The following is an 18601-nucleotide window of genomic DNA, read 5'->3' as shown; positions in this document are numbered from 1 at the left end:
TCAGAGCCAATCCTGGGATGAGGTTATGAGCACTCGGAAGCTTGATGTTGAGCCTGTTCCTGATGCCATGGCAACAGGACAATAAATTCCCCTGCAACCCCCATCTCTCCTGCTGTAAAATGGATTAATGATACAGGTCTCCTTTAAGATGTAATGATGAAGGGTGATTTAGCAGAGTCTGAGTCACAGGGCTATAAGTTTATGGCTTTATTGGATGCACAAGATTCTTAGAGCAAAACATTCAGAGATGGGTTGAGGATCAACATTGCCATAGAGCCTGAGTCCTTCCATGGACATTCTCCACTGAAACTCTAATCTTCCTTAAAAAACGGGGGGTGGAAAAGGGGTTAGGTGAATGTGAGTGTGCATGTGAAATAGGAACATTTTCCAAGCAAGTTAAGTTGAGAGTGACAAATTCAGAAAATTGACTGGGACAGAGAGAAGTGCCTAAATAAATATCCTTGGTAGAAAACATGATGATATGTTACTGAAGAGCCCAGTTTCTGATGTCTCGTGAACCCTTCAATGCATTGTTTCTTTTGTCACTTTACTTAAGGGTTTCATGTTCTTTCTGTAATAAAGCCTTCTCATTTCCACCCACTAGCTTCTTACTTCCCTCCTCCTGATGTCTTTTCAGATGCTCTTCTAAAAGTCCCAAGAGGGTTTTTGTTGATTTTTGTTGTGGTAGTGGTTTGGGTTTTTTTCAAATCAGAGGCATTTTAAATGCCTCTAATAGTGAGAGTTTCCATGGAGTCAACAAGCAGCTGCAGTGACTGAGGTTACATAGATTCAGGGTGGAAGAAGAGAGCTTGAGCATGAATTGCAGGGAGGACAGAGGATTGTACAGAGGCTGCAGTGAATGAGAAGAGCTGGATTCTTCTTCAGGGCAGATGTGTCTGTTAGCAAAAGCAATAGAGCTGGAGGTGGTAACACTGATGAACAGCCACACAAGGAGCTTGATAGGCGACAGAACATGAGAGTAGGATGTGGGTGAGAGCCCAGAAATCAGGGGTTCATGAAGGACTTTCTAACAGTCATTTAGAGGGATGTGTAAGTGGAGAAATTAAAAACGAAGCACTCAAAAATTGATGCTGCTAAATACTTAGACTTTTCTGCCAAGGCAAGTGTTAGTTCAGATGACATGAATCTGGAAAGTCAATCTTCACTTTGTCTGCCCTCAGCATTTTTCAACAGGACTTTCCTTGTTTGTTCTTTTTCTGGCTTGAACATTTAATTTGTCTAAGGGCTTTCTCACTGGAGGTGAAGATATGTAAAAATCTGATCTTTGCTTTCTTGGACTCTGGAGCAGCTGAGAAAGTAGCAAGGAGTACAGCCTGCCCTCTTATCTCTGGCCTAAGCTAGTATCACTCCCAGTTACATTCTGCTTATTGTTTTGTCTTCTAACCTCCTCTTTCTACCTGCTGTTGAGACAAAATACAGCTGAGAGTCAGGACAGTGAGAAAAAGTCAGAAGGCCTTTCCAGACATACCTTCTGCTCCTTCTTTAAGGCCTCTTTTTGCAGCCAGACTATGTGACACGTGTGGCTGAGGGGAAAGACTGGCTTTATGTAATTGCAATTAACCTTCATCCTTTCTGCTAGTGAGCAGCTGTAGGTCTGCTTCCCATGTGGCTTGCACTGTTCCCATCTTTTCTCAGCATATGCTAAGTTGTGCACTACAGCTCATTCCCAGGTTTTCTGGCCCAGACTGAGCAAACTGAAATAAAGCTCTTGCTGCTGAGCAGGATGACACCACCTCCCATTACACCTGAATGTCAAAGTCTGGAAAAGGCACATCTCCCACTCTCTCTCTCTGGCATTATATGACAGACTTGAGCTGTATGACCCTGAAGAGCTGGGGCTAGTTGCCCTTCCCATGGAGCTTTTCAGAGCAATTTGTCTGCCTCTAAAAGGCTAGCAATCACGTCACTGCATTTTTGTGCTCTGGTCAGTTAGTTTAGCTGCTGTAGGTCATTGAACAAATCCATTGCACAGATGGATTCCTGAGGTACAAAAACCATCAGGGACTGTCTGCCACTGCCCAGGCGCACTGGCATTACAGCCTTTAAATCAATTACAACCCTTGCTCCAAGTCTCCAGAGACATGATGTGTAATCAGCCTGCGAGGGTCACATCCCTGCCAGCCAGACTTATTGCTGCACATAGCTGTGATTTTCACAGAGCACAGCTTGGCAGAACTGTGAGAGAGGGATTGCAGCAGCCAAAATGCACCACAGTCAGAATGTGATAAAGTTTTCAGCCATGGCTTGCTCTGCTCTTCTCCAGACTACTGCAGGCCTCAGCAGCTGCATCTGGGCCAGCACTTTCTGTGCTACCAAATATTAATAAAAAGCAGGTGTTGAAATGTCTTTCTTTAATGGAGAAAAGTACCTTTGTACATATGCACTTCCTAGAGACTGAAATAGTTTTGTGAAGCCCGCGAGCTGTTTCTGAAATGTCTCAGTTCTTGGCTTGTACATACATGATAAAGAGCATGAGCCAGACTGCCTGACACTTAAATTTCCTCTAACTATTGTAAAAGGCTGGGTAATAATCCTCGCTGCACTCCCTGTAATTTGCACAGAACATCAGAAAGTTGCCATTTAAAGCAAGCTGTGCCAAAAAAATTTGAAATTTTGACAGAGTGATGTATATAAAATAAGACTCATCTCTGTCCTAACTTCAGCTGTTTCACCAGGCTGAAAAGATACCCTTCTGCCTTTTTCCTTTGAACTTGCTTGTGCACTGAGTAATGTAGGTGAGACGTTCCTGATGGCTGTAGAAAACCATGGATTTAAAATATTACCAGAGGGATAAAGGAAATAAAGGAACAGTGTCAGTGTTCTCTCCTTTCAAACATAGAAAGATAAATGGGAGGAAAACTGTCACACCGCTGAAAAGAAACCTAAAACCAGAGGAAGGCAGCCTCCTTCTTTGGCCACCACTGGCTTTTTAAATCCATGATCACGTACCAGTTCATTAATAATAAATAAAAGTAAACTTGCGTAAGGAATAGTAACACACTCAGCCCCCAGAATCATCCTCACTGTGTGATGCTCCTTGCTAACCTTGGGGGAGGATGGTGAGGACGAATGGGTCTGCAGCCCCTCCAGGCTGTTGCCCAAGAGCAGGGCTCTTCCCATCAGTACCCCAGCGAGGGATCTGTGCCAGTGACACCAAACCATCTCTCTGACCAACTGGCACAGGCATGCCCCACTCAACACTTGTAACTCAACACTTGTACAACAAATCCATTTTATTTACAGTCTTATTTTATGTTACTGTCGGTACATGCTGCATTATTTTGCTGAGTCCCTCATATTTTTTGTGTCTCAGACTAGAGCAGCCTTTTTATCTTTTTTTAACTCAGTATAGATAAGCAGTGAAGATGTTACAGTCATGGTGGTGCAACTTTTAAGATTTTATCACAGCTTTCCTAAGATGATTTCCCTGGAGCTCCAGCTCTTGGTCATATTTAAATACATAACAATCTCAGCTAATTTATAATTTAATGACTTTTGCTTTCAGAGCTACAGAAGGGAGAAAGCAAAAATGCACGACCCTCAATATTCCCACACCAGAAGACAATAGTTATTTGTTCTAAGTTTTTGTGACAGTTTAATCAACCTTAGTGATGAGAAGGGGAAGAGGAGAGCTGATTTAATCTTTCAGAACATTTGGGTCTGGTATTTTGCAAACCTGCTGTTCTGTACCTCTGGTATGTAGGTATTACTTGCATCTGAAAGATCCTCATAAGTTCATAGCAGCTGTAGCAGGTGTTGATAACACTCAAGAGGAGTCAGTGAAGGATGTGACAACTGCAGTATTGATCAAGAGACGCTTCACGACTGTGGAAAAGTTCCTGCATTGAAGTGAATACTTCATCTGACGGGACTGTGGTTATGTGCTCCTGGTGGCATGAACTGAATTGCAGCTGTCTTCCAGAGCAAAGCATTGGGGTGCTTCCAAAAGTACATGCCAAGTATTTCTAGGTCAGGATTGTAATTTTTCAACATCAAGATGGTGAATAGTCAAAATCCAAAAGGTACTTGATCCTAGGTGGTTATGTTAGAGGAGTATTGTGTTTCAGCACTGCACTGCTCTTTCAGGTTCAGACATCCCTTTTTTTATGACAGATTTGTTTTAAGTACATGATACTACTCTCATTATGTCTCTCAGGTATAGTGAGATTTTCTAAACCTGTTTGAATAATCACTGTTTTTAATCTTTCCTCACAGGAGTGTTTGCATTTGGACTTTTTGCCACTGACATCTTTGTAAACGCTGGCCAGGTTGTGACTGGGAACTTGGCTCCCTACTTCCTGACTGTGTGCAAACCCAACTACACTGGAAACGACTGTCGGGCCCACCACCAGTTCATCAACAATGGCAACATCTGCACTGGGGATGTGGAGGTGATTGAAAAGGCCAGGAGATCTTTTCCATCCAAACATGCTGCTTTGAGCATCTACTCAGCTTTATATGCCACGGTGGGTGCCGGTGATGACTGATGAGAGGTTGCATGAGAGGTTTCCGTTTGTGCATTTAGATGGGGCATTTTTCTTACAATGGATTTTTGGAGAAAAAGAGGGTTGTTCTGGGGACAGTGTTTTTTTGTCAGTAGGGGAAGATCCCCTTCTCTCTCCATTTTACCAATCCTGGTATAAGCAAATGAAATGCTCATTGCTTTTGAGGCACTGCATGTAGAGGTGTGAGGTCCTAAACTTGTCTTTGCTGCTGGTTTTCTCATTCAATCTTCTCTTCTCCCTGTACCTGTCTCATGAGCATTGAAATGAAGCTGATCCTTAAACGGCTTCTGTACTGCTATATTTGTTCACATGCCATGTGTTGTTGAACATTTAAAGTTTAAATTGTGCCATTTCAGTGGGGGTCTGAACTTAGGCTGAATTTTGCTTCCCTTGTTTAGGACCTTGACTCATGTTGCAAAGAAGATTCTAACAAAAGTCAGTGCCAGAATTTCGTTGTTATCATAGCTAAATGCACCCCAGCTGACACACCAACAAGGTGACCCTGCCATGCAGGCAAGAAAGGACACTGTCTTACAAAGTCTGATGAAACAGACTGATGCTCCTTTGTGTTCTCTGGCTAAAATTTCTATGATGCTTGAAAATTAATCCAAGAATCTTACTAACAAAGCAGAAAACCGTGCTGGTTTTACCATAAAGATCTAAGGACTTAGCCTGGTTCTGATCTCAAAATGTATTAACCTAGGTCTTTTCTCCCCCTATAGCTTTACTCAAAGTACTGTCAGAGTCTCTCTGTAGGTCATAAGTATGCAAGAAAAGCCTTAAAGTTTTTAAAGACAGGGTATTTACTGAATATTTTGCCCCATGCTCTTGGTAGCAGATGAATGAAACACCACATTATTACTTGAAGAATGAAGAATGAAGAATGAAGAATCCACCGCTGCTGTTTCAATATCCATCTGTTTGCACTGAATGTTGCATGAATGATGATGGAGAAATAAACCACAACTTCTTTGCTCAGGATTGGTTGGGAAATGTTTTGAAAGCCTGTGGCATTTTGTGTACATTACTTCTGAACAATATGCAACTATGTGTGAAATACAGTTCACAATATACTCAACATGGTTGTAGCAGCTGTTTGCACCACGAGAAACTCTTAGGTGGAAGTTCCAGGGTCAGGCTTAGTCCTGGTTCTGCCCTAAGCTAATCACATCCTTTCATGGACTTTCCCAGCCCAGCCTCCCTTGTTTCCTAGGAAGGCAAACCTTCTCCAAACAGGCTGACTTCTACAGCTGAAGGGGAATGCAGTTTTTTCTTCCTGTGCTTAAGCCCCAGGTAGTTCAGTGTTTCTGAGCTCCGCTCTTCTAAGTGTACCTGTGATGGGCCTGCATTTCTCACACAGGAAGATGTCAGGTGGAGTCAGGATGTGGAACTGTTTCTGAGCCACAAGGTCAGGAAAATTTGCCCATTTCAGCCAACAGTCCAATTCCAGCCCAGTTCTCTGTCTGAAGTCACCTTCTAGAACTAAAAATGTTGCCATTTGTCTTTTTTTTGTCTGTCAGCTGGGAATAACATGAGCATTACACAAGAAATGCTCTGTTCATATCCAGCTTTGCTTAATAACTGTGCTGTGCACAATTTTTTGAGAAGTCTCTTGCTGATTCTAATATGCATGATAATGTGGCCTGCTGAACATAAAACACAGGTTATTTGCTTAGTAATAGCTGTGTTTTGCATAAAGCTGGAGAATTGAGCCATGGAGCAAGAAAAATAGAACAGGTACAAGGTGAGGAGGCAGAAGAATGGAATCAGCACAGACACTGGTTTTCATTTTATAAATGTCTGTTGAGATCTGGGAGTCTCCTCTCTTCGCTGAACCTCAAGTATTCTGTGCAGGTGTCTCTGTACTCACTTGTTCATTGCTCTGCTACTGAAAACACTCCCACTGTGACTGATTTGGCTTTGTGGGTTTTGGGTGTTTGTCTTTTGTTTTTTAATAATCTGGGGTTTCTATTTAATCAACTGGACTTTTCTTTGTCACCTGCTAAAGAAGCTGAGGAGAACCCAGAGCATCACTTCTGTGATCTCTGCAGGTGGAAATGAATCTTGTATGCCTAAAGCAGGGGAAAGAGAAAAGGCCCTGGCTTCCATATTTATAAAAAAATAAGAATGTCATCTAAAGAAGTTTTATCAGTCTTCCAGAATGGTCCCAGGAAGAGATGGCAGTTCAAGTGCACAGTGCAAGCTGCTGTGCACTTAGAAACATAGGAATTTAAGTTCCTTTTCCAAGGAAAAAGAAATGGCTGGAAAAAGGGATCACTGTTCCATGTTCCAGCATCAATCCAGATGATGGGATGTCAATCCTAGTTTCAGCATTGATCCACCTGCATTGGCCCAGCCCATGAGATGTCCAGGGTCCTGGGGGCACTGCCTGGGCTTGCAAGGATACCTTTTTATGGGCAGGTTTCCCCACCCCAAAGATGGGTTTCTCACTTTCTATGAAAATTAATTGTCATATGCAGTCTTGGTCTTGGGTAGTCTTAATCCCACCCTATAGTCCATACCCATTTCCTGTGCTATGTTGTGGTTGTTTGTCACAGAAAAATGCCCTATCTCTGCCTGGCCCCCCTTCTCCAGCCAAAACTTGATCTTTCTCATGGTGTGTTAATAACAACAGTCCTTGGTTATTACCAACAATTCTTGTCTGTTATTTCCAACAGTCCTTGGTTGGCTCCACAGCCATCTGGTTATCGGTGTTCGAGACATCCACATTACCCCCTTATCTTCGGGGAATCAAGCACTCAAAAAGATCTCACTTTGAACCCTTCTTTAGGGTGTCCCAAAAGAGTGGGCTTTAATTATGGTAGTTTTCTATCCTGGCTGCCCCCTGAATCGGTAATTTTCTTTGAAAGTTCAGCAACAAAAATATGATTCCACTTAGATTGTTATTCATGCAAGAAAAATAAATTTCCAAGGCTGTTCGTTAAAAAAACAGGTCCCCCTCAGACACCTGTTAGTTCCTGGGAACAGGCAGTGCTTCTGATAAGCTCAAGAGAGGCTTAGTCTAGCTGCTGTTTGCCAAGGCCAAAGCTTAACGAGTACTTTTCAGATCAGAGTGCAGCCACGGGAGGGGGAAAGAGATGCACCACCACAATCCATCCCATGACTGTAGTGAGCTTCTCTGGGTCTCTACACCTGGGCACGAGTCCTCCAACATTTGGAAATGCTGAATAGCAGAGAAGACCACAGCAAATACCTTCTGCAGCTGTGATCAATTCAAGGCCTTGGCACTTGAGCAGCTGCACTGAACATCATTGCCAAAGGCTCTGCTTCTCTTTTACTGTAGGAATCTCTATGGTAAAAGAAAAGATTGTCTGTAAAACTTCTAGGACATAGACTTTTGCAATATTGGTATGAAATTTTGAACTTTCTAAGGGAAATAAACTGCCACAAACCTCCTTACTTTCTGCTGAAGGGTCAAGACAGATTTCTTCCACTGCCTTTCTCATTATAAATATAACATGTGTTCTAAATATATGCATATATTTGCATATATATATATAAATATAAGTATATGTCTATTTTAAACTTGCAGACAAAAAAGCCTCCTTGTCTATGATTTTGTCTTTCTGAAAAAAATGGGAGAGGAATCACATGCAATAAATGCTGCTGTCACACACTGCATATTGCTAAATATACTAGTTGAGTGTACTGATAAGATCACAGCAAAGAAGCTGAGGAGATAAATTATACAGTTAAATCACGTGTAGTTTATTTTTTAATATGTTCTACACATGTTTGTATATTCACTTCTTTCCTCCTCCTCCTCCCTGGTTTTGACATTCAGAGTTTGTAAATAAATTTACACTATGAATAGCATTGTGGGAAATTTTCAAGAACATTTGCTCTGTGTCGGAAACCATATGTAAGTGGCTTTCACTGAGATTTTGGTCTCTTGCACAAAACTCTGAAACCATGCTCTAAAGGTGGGTAGGCACTGTGAGAATCCTAAAAAATATCTTGGCTTTTGGGCCTGGACAATAAAGAACAAGCTGCAGTGATTGGGAAGTCTGATCAGAATGGAGAAGCTCTCCCAGTTATTTCTGAACTCAGTGCGTGACTTAGGGATGAACTGGAGCCCGCCCTCTGGGAAAACAGTTTGTCTTGTTTAAAACCCTCCTCACGGGGGTTTAACAGATTTCCCTCAGCAATCTGTTTACATGGTTGATTACACTCATTGCTAAAAATATTCTTTTTACTACAAGTTTACATTTTCTTGCCGAGATGTGTGAAACACATACAAGTACAGATACTTCCTATCTGTGACAAAGAGAACCCAAAGATCCAGCTTCATCTCATACTTGTAAGGAAACAAGCCTGTGTGGGTTGTTCCCTGCAGCTGGAGTTCACAGCTGTTGCAGCAGGACTGCATTCTTACTTTACAGGAGTGATGGGTTTTCCTTCGGACGCTGCAAACAGCAGTCGTGCTTCGGTGGGGAACGGGAAAGCAATCTGGCTCCCTATTGCTCGATTGAATTGACTAGAAGGAGTGCACGGGATGAAAGGGTGGGTGGTAATTATTCACGCAGTGGCAGTGGTTTTATTTTTTTCCTATTATTTCCAAAGAACCTTAACGTGAGTTTTGGTGATAGGTGCAGCTCAACCTGCCAGACAAGGCTGGGGCAAGGTTGCCGCCTAGTGCTCACTGTTAGCTGTCAAAAGGCATCTGCTGCAGTCAGGTTCAGGTGTGAAAAGCAAAGCAAGCAGGAGCATCTCAAATTATCAAAGCTTTGGAAATCATGGAGGCTTACATACTTGTTGGCTGAGAAGGATTTTAATTAATTGCTTTGCCGTCAGGCTCAGTTTGCTTGATCATTGTTATTTTGTAGCTCTGGAATTAAGGACTGGCTGCTAACTGTGACCCACATGTTTTTACTCCCTGTCAGAATGTATTTAAAAAAAAAAAAAAAAACAAACCAAGAAAAACAACAACAAACTGCCAGAAACATGTAGGGTTCATTAAAAAATATTTGGAAAATAGTGAAACTTCATGCTCCAGAATTACATTCTCAAAATCCACTGTTTTGAAAGAAACCTCTCTCATACTGTGTTTCCTTTCATCTTGCAGGGAAAATGTCTGGAATGGTTTCTCTCAATGTTCTCTGTTCCTTAAACTTAATACCATCTAGGAAACTGGAGCAGTTAGTTCGTACAGATTCTAAGCACTACATCTGCACATTACAGTTTCTGCAGGAGTATGAGCATGAATTCCTGACTCCCTTTGCAAACATTTAGTCATGTGCATTCAGAGCACATGTTAGCCACCACTCAAGCCAGTACTTGCACAAAATCAGCAAAGCTGAGCCTGTGCATACCTGCTCAGAAAAGGTCAAGTATGTAAATGCAAGGGGATATTTTCCATCATTTGACAGTATTGGTTTTGTTCTCCTAAAAATGTTCTGTGAATTACTTTAAACCTCTTCCTCCATTTCCCAATGCCTTTTTCTTTAATGAATGAGGGGGTTTGTCACATCCTTGCTGATTTAGGATTTGTCTGGGTGGGAAAGATGCATTTCTAGTGAAGCCCTTTTTTATTTTTGGCTTTCCCTTTCTTCCAGATGTACATCACAAGCACAATTAAAACGAAGAGTAGCAGGCTAGCCAAGCCCGTGCTGTGTTTGGGAACTCTGTGTGCTGCCTTCCTTACTGGGCTAAATCGAGTGTCTGAGTATCGAAACCACTGTTCGGACGTGATTGCAGGCTTCATCCTGGGGACTGCTGTAGCCTTGTTTCTGGTAAGTCCATCAGTCCTTCTGTATTCCTTTTAAAAACACCATGATTTAAAAAAAATTTTTTTTAAAAATTTGCTAATTGCTTGTAGACTGCAAGATCTAATTCTAGCCCCATCTAATTAAATGTATTATCAGAGAAAATCCTAATATGAAATCAGGCTCATACTAACGGATAAGTCTAGTGTGGTAGCATTTGTACGTTTTATATATTTCAATTATTTTAATTACTCCACATGTTCCTACTTGATCTGTTCTGGAAAATGCTGCAAAAGGTGGTGTAGATTTCAATTTCAAAAGGAGGGCTTGCTTGAGACTCCTTCTCTGGGACACTTCTGTTGCAAAACCCCTCTGTGTGCCTTGTATCTGGCAAAAATGTGAGGTTCAGGGCGTGAAATGTGAGGTTGGGGCTCTGAGCTGTGATCCTGGTTCTCCATTTTGTCTCAGACCATAAAAGAAGTGCAATAGAAGGGAAGGTCAGGATGAGCTCCTTTGGAGACAAAACCACCTCACTTTGCAGCTTTTAGAGTCAAGCTGAAATCCTTCACCCCCTCACAGGATAACCAAACGCATTGAAATATATCAAAGGCCTTCCTGCAGAATCAGTGAAGAGCATCTCTCTGGACTCTGAGTGTAACTAGCTCTCCTGTGGGCTGTGTAGTTTAAGTGTTTTGTTTGGTGAGAGGTCTCTTGCTGAGGATTTATGCACGCAGCAAGCAGTCCATGTCATTCTCACTATTACCAAGAAATGTGCCTGGTTCCATTTAATCAAAATATGCTTCAAAAGTATCCACTGCATAGCAACAGACACTTTATCCCCATCATCAGGAGGGATTAGGTTTCAAAGATCCCTTAAATCTCTATTGTCCTGTCACTGATTTTTTTTTCTATTCTGTACTTAAAACAGCAACAACAACAAACCTTCAAGTGTCATTTAGTCCTCTGCTCTCTTCAGATAAAAACATGTCTACAGCCTCTGACCTGAATCTCCTTGACTTTTATATGAATAATTTGTCTGGTTCCCACTGGGAATGGCACTTCACATCTTGCCCATGCAATTTAAGAGGCAGTTGCCCCATCTATCAGGCCAGGGCAATCTGTCTGTGCTCCCAGTGCCTGTTGGTGGCAGTGACAGCCTGTCCCCAGATGCACTTTGGCCTTGCAGACCTTCTGGCACCCTGCAGGTGTCACAAGCTGAATTTCAGAGTGGTGGGTCTCCCCAGAGGGGTGCTGTCAGATCCCTGGCACAGATCCTGCTAGCACAGGACCCACCCAGGCTGCAGCCTGCTTCTTTCTCGGGTCTATGGCAGTGAAGGGGAAGAGCCAGCATGGAGCTGGCTGTAGGAATCACTCCATCAGCAAACTGTGTACCTTTTTTTTTCCATGTCCTCAAGTCACACACTGCCATACATGGTTACTTATTGGCATCACCATCATCGTGTGGATGCTGTGAGTCTGGTCATGCATGAGCAAGTGGTTTGTGGGATTAACACCACAGCAGTAGTGCTGGAAGCATGCAGGAATGGTGCTAAATGGTGTCATCCAGATGTGAGGGAGATTCAGCCATCCACGGAACTGTGTTCACTGCTTGGAAGTGACAAAGTCAGAGTCAGAAGGGAGTATTAGGCCAGTAAAGGACATCATTCAGGTAGCCTGTGGTTCTGGGATGATAAAGCATACATGGGGGTCTCTGCTGCGTCCAGTGTAAAATATAAGAAGGCTGAGAATGGTCTGTCACCAAGGCCGTCATTGCGCCCAGCCGTGTCAGTAAGCACACTGCAGCCCAAGGCTGAGACAGATGATGCCTTGAACCCAAATCCATGTTAAATTCTTTGCAAAAACTGGCAGTTGTGACCCCCATGGTAATTTCCCCTCCAGGTTTTTCCTGAGGATGGAACACACTGACCTCACTCTGTTTTTTTTCTGCATTACACAGGGGATATGTGTTGTCCATAACTTTAAGGGCAGTCATGCAGCTCCTTCTAAACCGAAGCCTGAAGACCCACGAGGAATGCCACTAATGGCTTTTCCAAGAGTGGAAAGTCCTCTGGAGACACTGAGTGCACAGGTAGTGTACATCCTCTTAGCCAGACCATCACCAAGCATATTTTCTGTTGCAGCAGAGTAAAAAGTTGTTTTGTACCTAACTACACATACCTCACTTCAAGCGCACTGAACAGAGTGAATCTGCATCACAGCAGTTTGTGTTAAGGCATTTATCCCTGAAACCATCAAACACTGTAGATCTTCTGCCCCCATACACATCCACAGCTAAAGAAGTAGGATTTCACATGCCTCACAAACTTTTGCTTAGAAGAATAGAAAACTGAGAGAAAAGTAAAAATAATTCTGCCTAATTACATTCTGGAAAACTTCTGGGACATATGAGAGATTTAGTCTTTCCTGAAGATAAACCATTCTGTCCCAAAAAATATTAGAGATTAGGCTTTTTATCCTTATTACTGTTTAGTATCTTCTATAGTAAGAAGAAATCATATACTTTTTTCTATCTCTAAGTCATCAGAAGATAAACTAATAGCCTTCTTTCAAGCCTGCAAAAAATAACTAGTGGGAACGTCAATACTGATGGTGTTTCTGTTAAAACTACTAACTTCAAATACTTGTGTTGGCATAACTGCATTGTAACCAGTCCTTTCAAAACAGACAAGTCAATGCAACCTGCCAAGAAATTCTGGGAACAAGGAGAAATTGTAGTTTATGAGTTATCTGAAATACACCGTATTTATTTGTTCTTTAAATTGTACTTTCTTTATTAGATGGCCTGTCATTCCTCTACACGTGATGTGTGGCAAGATCAATAGCAACTTTCGTTAAACAATTTGTGAAATAAACTGAAAAGAGGAATTAAAAAAAAAAATGGAAAAACACTAATGTCTGGAAATACTTGGCTTAATTGAAGAATCAATTTTGATTAGGCAAAGATTTACTGGAAGACTTTCCACTAAATCTGCAGAACTGTGTGCATTAGATGTTTTCTTTATGGGCTTATAGTCCAGAAACTAAGTGCTACTTATATATCCACATTGTGTTGTATATGACAGAAGGGCTGAGCAGGTGAAAATATTCATGGGCTGTGAGAAAAATTTTGTCTGGTCAGCTGCTTATAGCTACTGGACTGTGAAGTGCAGGTAGGGACTAGACTTTAACTACTGATGTCCACTAGAAATCAACTAGATAATTTTTCTTAAATTATAATTAATGACCATACATCTACAACGCAGGTTTTATGAGCAAGGGTTTTTCCTGTTGCTTTTGCACACTAGGGTGCATAAGTGCCAGGCTGCTGTATACAAACATTCACATGTTTGCCTTTTCCTCTTTGCCAGAATCACTCTGCCTCTATGACTGAAGTAACCTGAGATGGAAGATCGGCAGCCGAAGCTATTTTTTACTACCCTCCAGTAAAATACTCCAAGACACACAGTTACTAAATGTCTAACTGTGATGACCAGTATTATGTTATGTCTAGTTAGAGGCTAATGTTTTGTACTTTTTTTGTATGAGGAAGTGATGTAGCTTGCCCTGATTTTTTGTCAGCTTTAATATTATTATGCCAGACTTTAAAAGCAAAACGGAAAAAGAACAAAAAAAACCCTTTTCTTGTTTAAAGTGTGCACTGAGGAACTACATCTATGGAATTGTTGATGTTGTTATGTGATATTTGTACACAATTTTTTTTCTTCTCAGTTTTGAATTTATATATCTTGGGGGGAAAAAAAATCACTTTTACCTTTTCTTACCATAAGAAGTGCTGGGTCAGATTCTCACCTGAGTAAACTCAGCATGGATCTGAAGTAATTGCATATATTTAATTCATATTAAAATAATGGTGATCAGGAATCTAACCTGAATGATACTATCAACAAGAAACAAAAATCCATCCTTGATTCAGTGAGCTACTTAAGTGTTCCCTAGGAATTAATGGACTTCAGTTACCACCCAGTTTCCAGACTAGAAGCATGTCCTTAAGCACCTCACTGAATCAAAGCCTGATTGCTTTGGTGTGGGTGATTGTGCCAGTTATTGAAGAATAACTAAAACAACATCCTTGGTCTGCAGTATAGACAGACTGGATGTCAAAATTTATAGTAGTAGCTGATAGCATGTGAGCTGACTATATCATCTCCCTAGACCCTCATTCCTCCCTGAGGCCCAGCTGAAGCTCCCAGTGAAACCTGGCTTCAGGAATTGACTATGGGGATATACAGCCACCACTGTGGGGCTGAGGCTGCGCTCTAAGTGTTTCATCACTTCATCATAGATTTGTGGGGTAACTAGTGACACTGGTGCAAAGGAAAAGTGACACCACTCCTTCGCAGGGGCGGCATTCCTTGGCATTCAGATTGGCATAGCCAAGAAGCCAGCTTTGCTGCCCAAAGTGTATTTTTTTTCTGAGGGGCTTTGACAAGTCAAAAACAAACAAACAAAAAAAGAAGACAGAAAGACAGAGAAAGCAAGTAAGCAAGCTGAGTCTGTAGTAGCAGTCTGCATTTTTTTTGTAAATTCTGCCAACCAGAATTTATATCAAAACTGCTATTTTACAATTTAACAACTTTGTCTAAGCATTATAAAGACAATTAAGTATGGGTTGGGGATGGGAAGAACAACATAAAAAAAAAAAAGCCCATTTGCAATGGCTAGAACTGGGGCAAAGGCTTCATTAAATGATTTTCCACTGTTTCTAGGATTTTCCTGCATCTCATTCTTCTAGCATGGTGATAACTGCTGTGTGTCTCCTTTAAAGAATGGAGCCTCTGTACTTTTACTGGGATGTTTACCTCACATTTCCATGTTGGTTCTTCTTGGCTTTTTTTTTGTATATTTTTTCCAAAACAGAAGCAAAAAAAAAAAAAATTATCAAAAAAGCAAACACATGAGCCAGTCTTTCATTTGCCTGTGAGAAAATCTGGAATGTCCGTGTCTGGCTTTGTGGTGTTTCTTCCTTCTTCTGAGTCTACTGATGTCTGCTTCTGGCTTGGGAATATAAGGATCAGACTTGAGCCATGCTTTCTGTGACCATAAGGAGCTTTTGGTAAGTGTTCTGGGTCCCTCACTACAGCTGTAATCAAAACTCCAGAGGGAAAAATCTGTTCTGAATCATTTTGTTAAGAAATACCCTCCCAAGCTAGCTTTTTCACACTTTCTTCAGATCTTCACTACTGGTTTGGCCTAAAAAAAACAAAGATGCATGGATGTTTATTTATTTGTTTATAATTCAATTCAGTTGAAGTGACAAACCTTTGAAAGCCCAGGGATAAAGTGATTAAGCACCTAGAAGCCTTGCCCTTCCACAGCACAGGCACTGTGTGCAAGACTTTGAGGTCATTTCGGATTTCTGCTTTTTCAGCTTGTTACAAGCAGTTAAATGTTTTGCATCTCCAATGCCCATGTCTGATCCTCTTCCCTTGTAGTCCAGTCCCTGCAGCTTCCTGTGCTGATGGAAGCACGAGGTCTGCACTTCCAAGGGACTGATATGTCTGAGATCAGGCAAATGGCAATTTGACTCAACTCAGACAGCAAAACACAAGACAAGCTGCTGCTGAGCTCCTTTCTTGCCTGTCCTAATTCCCAGTCCAGCTTTTCACTCTGTTCTGATCACGTTACATGAGCTGTCAAAGTTACATCCTGGGAGAGACATAGAAGGGGGAATGAGCACAAAGTGCACCTACCACTGAAAGTGTTTTCTTAGATGATGAGTGTTAAGAGGAAACAAGGAGGTGCAAGTATCTCTGTTTCTGATGGGAAGACATAATTTCATGAAAAAATAACTTCCAATTCATTGCTCCCAAATAGCCTTTGAAGCCAAGAAGCTGACAAGAGTCAGCCATTTGTCAAACTGTGGTTTCCCATAAGCTACAGGGGAGGGATTTGTGAACATTCAGCTTTCCACGTTCACTTACCCCAGTTCACCCTGCAGTGGAACATGTAGGTGTAGACTTACGCTGTTCTGTAATTCTCCAAGAGTCAAAAGGAGAAAAGAAAGGGTTCCTTCAATTTCTTCAGAGCTTTTGAGAAGAAAGCAGCACTTGAGAAGTTGCTCAGTTAAGAAACTGAGCACTGTAACACACAAATGCAGCAGTGCGCTTCAGGCATCTGCACGCTGAAAGAAAGCAGGGGAGCAAGGGTTCAGGGCACAGAGTGCTATAACCAGGATATTTTTGGACTATTCCCAGAACGATCACACACACAGACTCTCAATCTCAGTGGAAACAACTTGTGTCATAGAAAACACTCATAGTGTACCATGCATTTCTCACACTGTTGCATTTATTTTCTTGTCCTCCTGACTTCCCTGCTTGCCTCCTGATTAAAAGCAGACCTGCATCATCAGTTAAAGACAGGAAGAACAACTAAACACACAGCCAACTTGTAAGAAAAACTAACATCCAAAGAACTTAAAAAATGGGGCCCTTAACAGACATTGGAGAATTCAACAGGATGCCTCGATGGCAGCTGATTTTATAGGGCTGTTGGAGACTTCACCATTATGGGGTGAAGAGATTTCAGTGAAACTTTATTAGTGAAATTCACAGACCTCACCCCAGCGGGAGGGCTCTGCTGCTGCCCTGCAGCACAAGCCAGGCACGGGGACGCTCCACGGGGACTCACTGCTGCCAGATGATTTTCAGGTTCGGGGGAAGCTCTGCGGCCGCGAGTTCATCGAACTTGGTCCCGTCCTTCACGGGGGTGCGATAGAAACCCAGCACGTCCCCGGCGCGGCGCAGCTGGTGCAGCCGCGAGTTGGGCACAGCGTGGCCCAGCTCTGCGGCCAGCTGGGCCAGCAGACGATGCTTCAGCCTGGTCTCCCTCAAGGGAGTCTGCTGCCAGTCCTCGGGGACACACGGCCCAAAGACCTCCCTGACGTGGGACTCGAGGCAGGTCCGCAGGTTCTCGGGAGGGAGGTAGCTCCGGCTGCGCGGCGGGGGGCAGATCAGGCTGCGCTCACCCCTCTCCTCCTTCTCAGGAGCTGCTCCATCTGCTTCCACTTCTTTCTCCTCCTTCCTGCTGGCACCGGAACAGAAACATTTTCAGCCTCTGGGCTACTCAAGACAGAGTCAGAGCACATTTGTATTCATGGTGATTTAAATCAGACTCAGTCCAGACAGTTCACACATCCCATGGACACAGCAGGTCCATTGTCCATGAGGAACAGAAGTGCCCAGGCAGGGTTTGGCTTTCCCCAAGTGCTGCTCACCACACAGGCTGCCTCTGCAAGGCAGTCACCCACCCACTCACCTTATTTCACTGGTCTGAGTGAAAACAGCACTTTAACCCGACTAATTACTTGTTTCCTGTTACAGCTCCATGTTCTAACTTGCTGTGAATAAAAACCACAACAGAAAATAACCACTACTACAGAAGAAAATCAGTGCCCACCTGTAAAAAAAGGTCATCACTAGTTTTAAGTAAAAAATTTGACTTTCTCATCTGCCACAACCCAGTCAACAACCCACGCGTGGTTTCACGTAAAATGTTAGAGAGGAATTATTTTTCATTCCTGCGAAATCCCTCTTTTCCCACTCGTAATAAAAGCAGTAACAGCTCTAAAGGCTCCAACCCTACACCACTGCACCCGCCCGCCAGCAGTGCACCTCGTGGGCGCTTGCTGAACCTGTGGAGTCTCCTTCCCTAGGGGCATTCCAAAGCCGCCTGGACAAATCCTGAGGGACTTGCTCAGGGGGTGTCCGGCTAAGTGACCTCCAGAGGGCCACGGCCCGGTGAAGGCCCAGCATGCGGGCAAGGCCAGAAGCCACCCCCAGCTCGTGCCCTGCGGGTACCTGCGGCCGCCCCAGAACGCCCTGAGCCCCGCCGGGCCGAGCCCCGGCAGCCGCTGCCTCGCCGCCCGCAGCGCCCGCAGTGCCGCCATGCTGGAGGCGCGCCGGGCGCCTTCCCGCGGCCACCGCGAGTGACGCATTTCCGTCGCGCCCCGCAAAGCCTCACGGGAAATGTAGTCCGCCCCGCAAGCCACCCCCCCCGCGCCGGGAAACGCGGAATGTGTGAAAATATCCTTCGGGAAGGATGTTCTTTGATGTTTGGCCTTTGTGTTCTTTCAGGCCTAATCGACAGGAAGGGATATTTTGTACGTGTAACAGAAAGTAGCCAACAAGCTCTAAGTGATGCCCAGGTGTTGGAAATGCAACGCACTTCTTGTCAGAATTGCCTTGTTGAGGTGTAGGCCTTGACAGGCTTCTGTGGTCTGTGAGCTAGGGGAGGTTAGCAAGGCTTGGGAAGAAGGATGTAGCACTGATGGTGGACACAAAGAATGCAGATTTTATGGGCACGAGGACATTTGGCAGAACCCCCTAG

General features: G+C 43.2%; 2 protein-coding genes across 3 annotated transcripts in view; one reads left to right on the top strand and one right to left on the bottom strand.

The window, feature by feature from the left end:
- Positions 1-13758, top strand: part of PLPPR1 (phospholipid phosphatase related 1) — a gene marked incomplete at its 5' end in the record, with an annotated part of 59165 nt that extends 45407 nt beyond the window's left edge. The window contains 4 exons of the mRNA XM_082301207.1: positions 4237-4487; positions 10103-10279; positions 12210-12341; positions 13621-13758. Of these exons, the coding sequence (XP_082157333.1) occupies positions 4237-4487; positions 10103-10279; positions 12210-12341; positions 13621-13653 (593 nt within the window). The 3' untranslated portion in view covers positions 13654-13758. The remainder of the gene's footprint in view (positions 1-4236; positions 4488-10102; positions 10280-12209; positions 12342-13620) is intronic.
- A 2791-nt stretch (positions 13759-16549) lies between these two features.
- LOC309585233 (large ribosomal subunit protein mL50-like) lies at positions 16550-18186 on the bottom strand. Of its 2 annotated transcripts, none has more exons than XM_082301840.1 (2): positions 18073-18186; positions 16550-17299 (listed from the first exon to the last, which is right to left on the bottom strand). In XM_082301840.1, the coding sequence occupies exons 1-2, from the start codon at positions 18159-18161 to the stop codon at positions 16900-16902; spliced, it is 489 nt and encodes a 162-aa protein (XP_082157966.1). In that variant the 5' UTR covers positions 18162-18186; the 3' UTR covers positions 16550-16899. The 2 variants fall into 2 exon arrangements, with proteins under 2 accessions (XP_082157966.1, XP_082157967.1); XM_082301841.1 differs by having other exon boundaries at positions 16550-17296.
- Positions 18187-18601: the final 415 nt, after the last annotated feature.

The sequence above is a fragment of the Coloeus monedula genome (genome assembly GCF_965178545.1).
Source record: "Coloeus monedula genome assembly, chromosome: Z".
Lineage (NCBI taxonomy): Eukaryota > Metazoa > Chordata > Aves > Passeriformes > Corvidae > Coloeus > Coloeus monedula.
The sequence above is the reverse complement of the archived record's forward strand: the minus strand, read 5'-3'. Positions and strand labels throughout refer to the sequence as shown.

Coding starts and splice junctions, on each gene's coding strand:
- LOC309585233 (XM_082301840.1), bottom strand. CDS start 18,161: ATGGCGGCACTGCGGGCGCTGCGGGCGGCGAGGCAGCGGCTGCCGGGG. Junction 17,300..18,072: donor GCGTTCTGGGGCGGCCGCAG/GTACCCGCAGGG, acceptor TTCCGGTGCCAG/CAGGAAGGAGGAGAAAGAAG.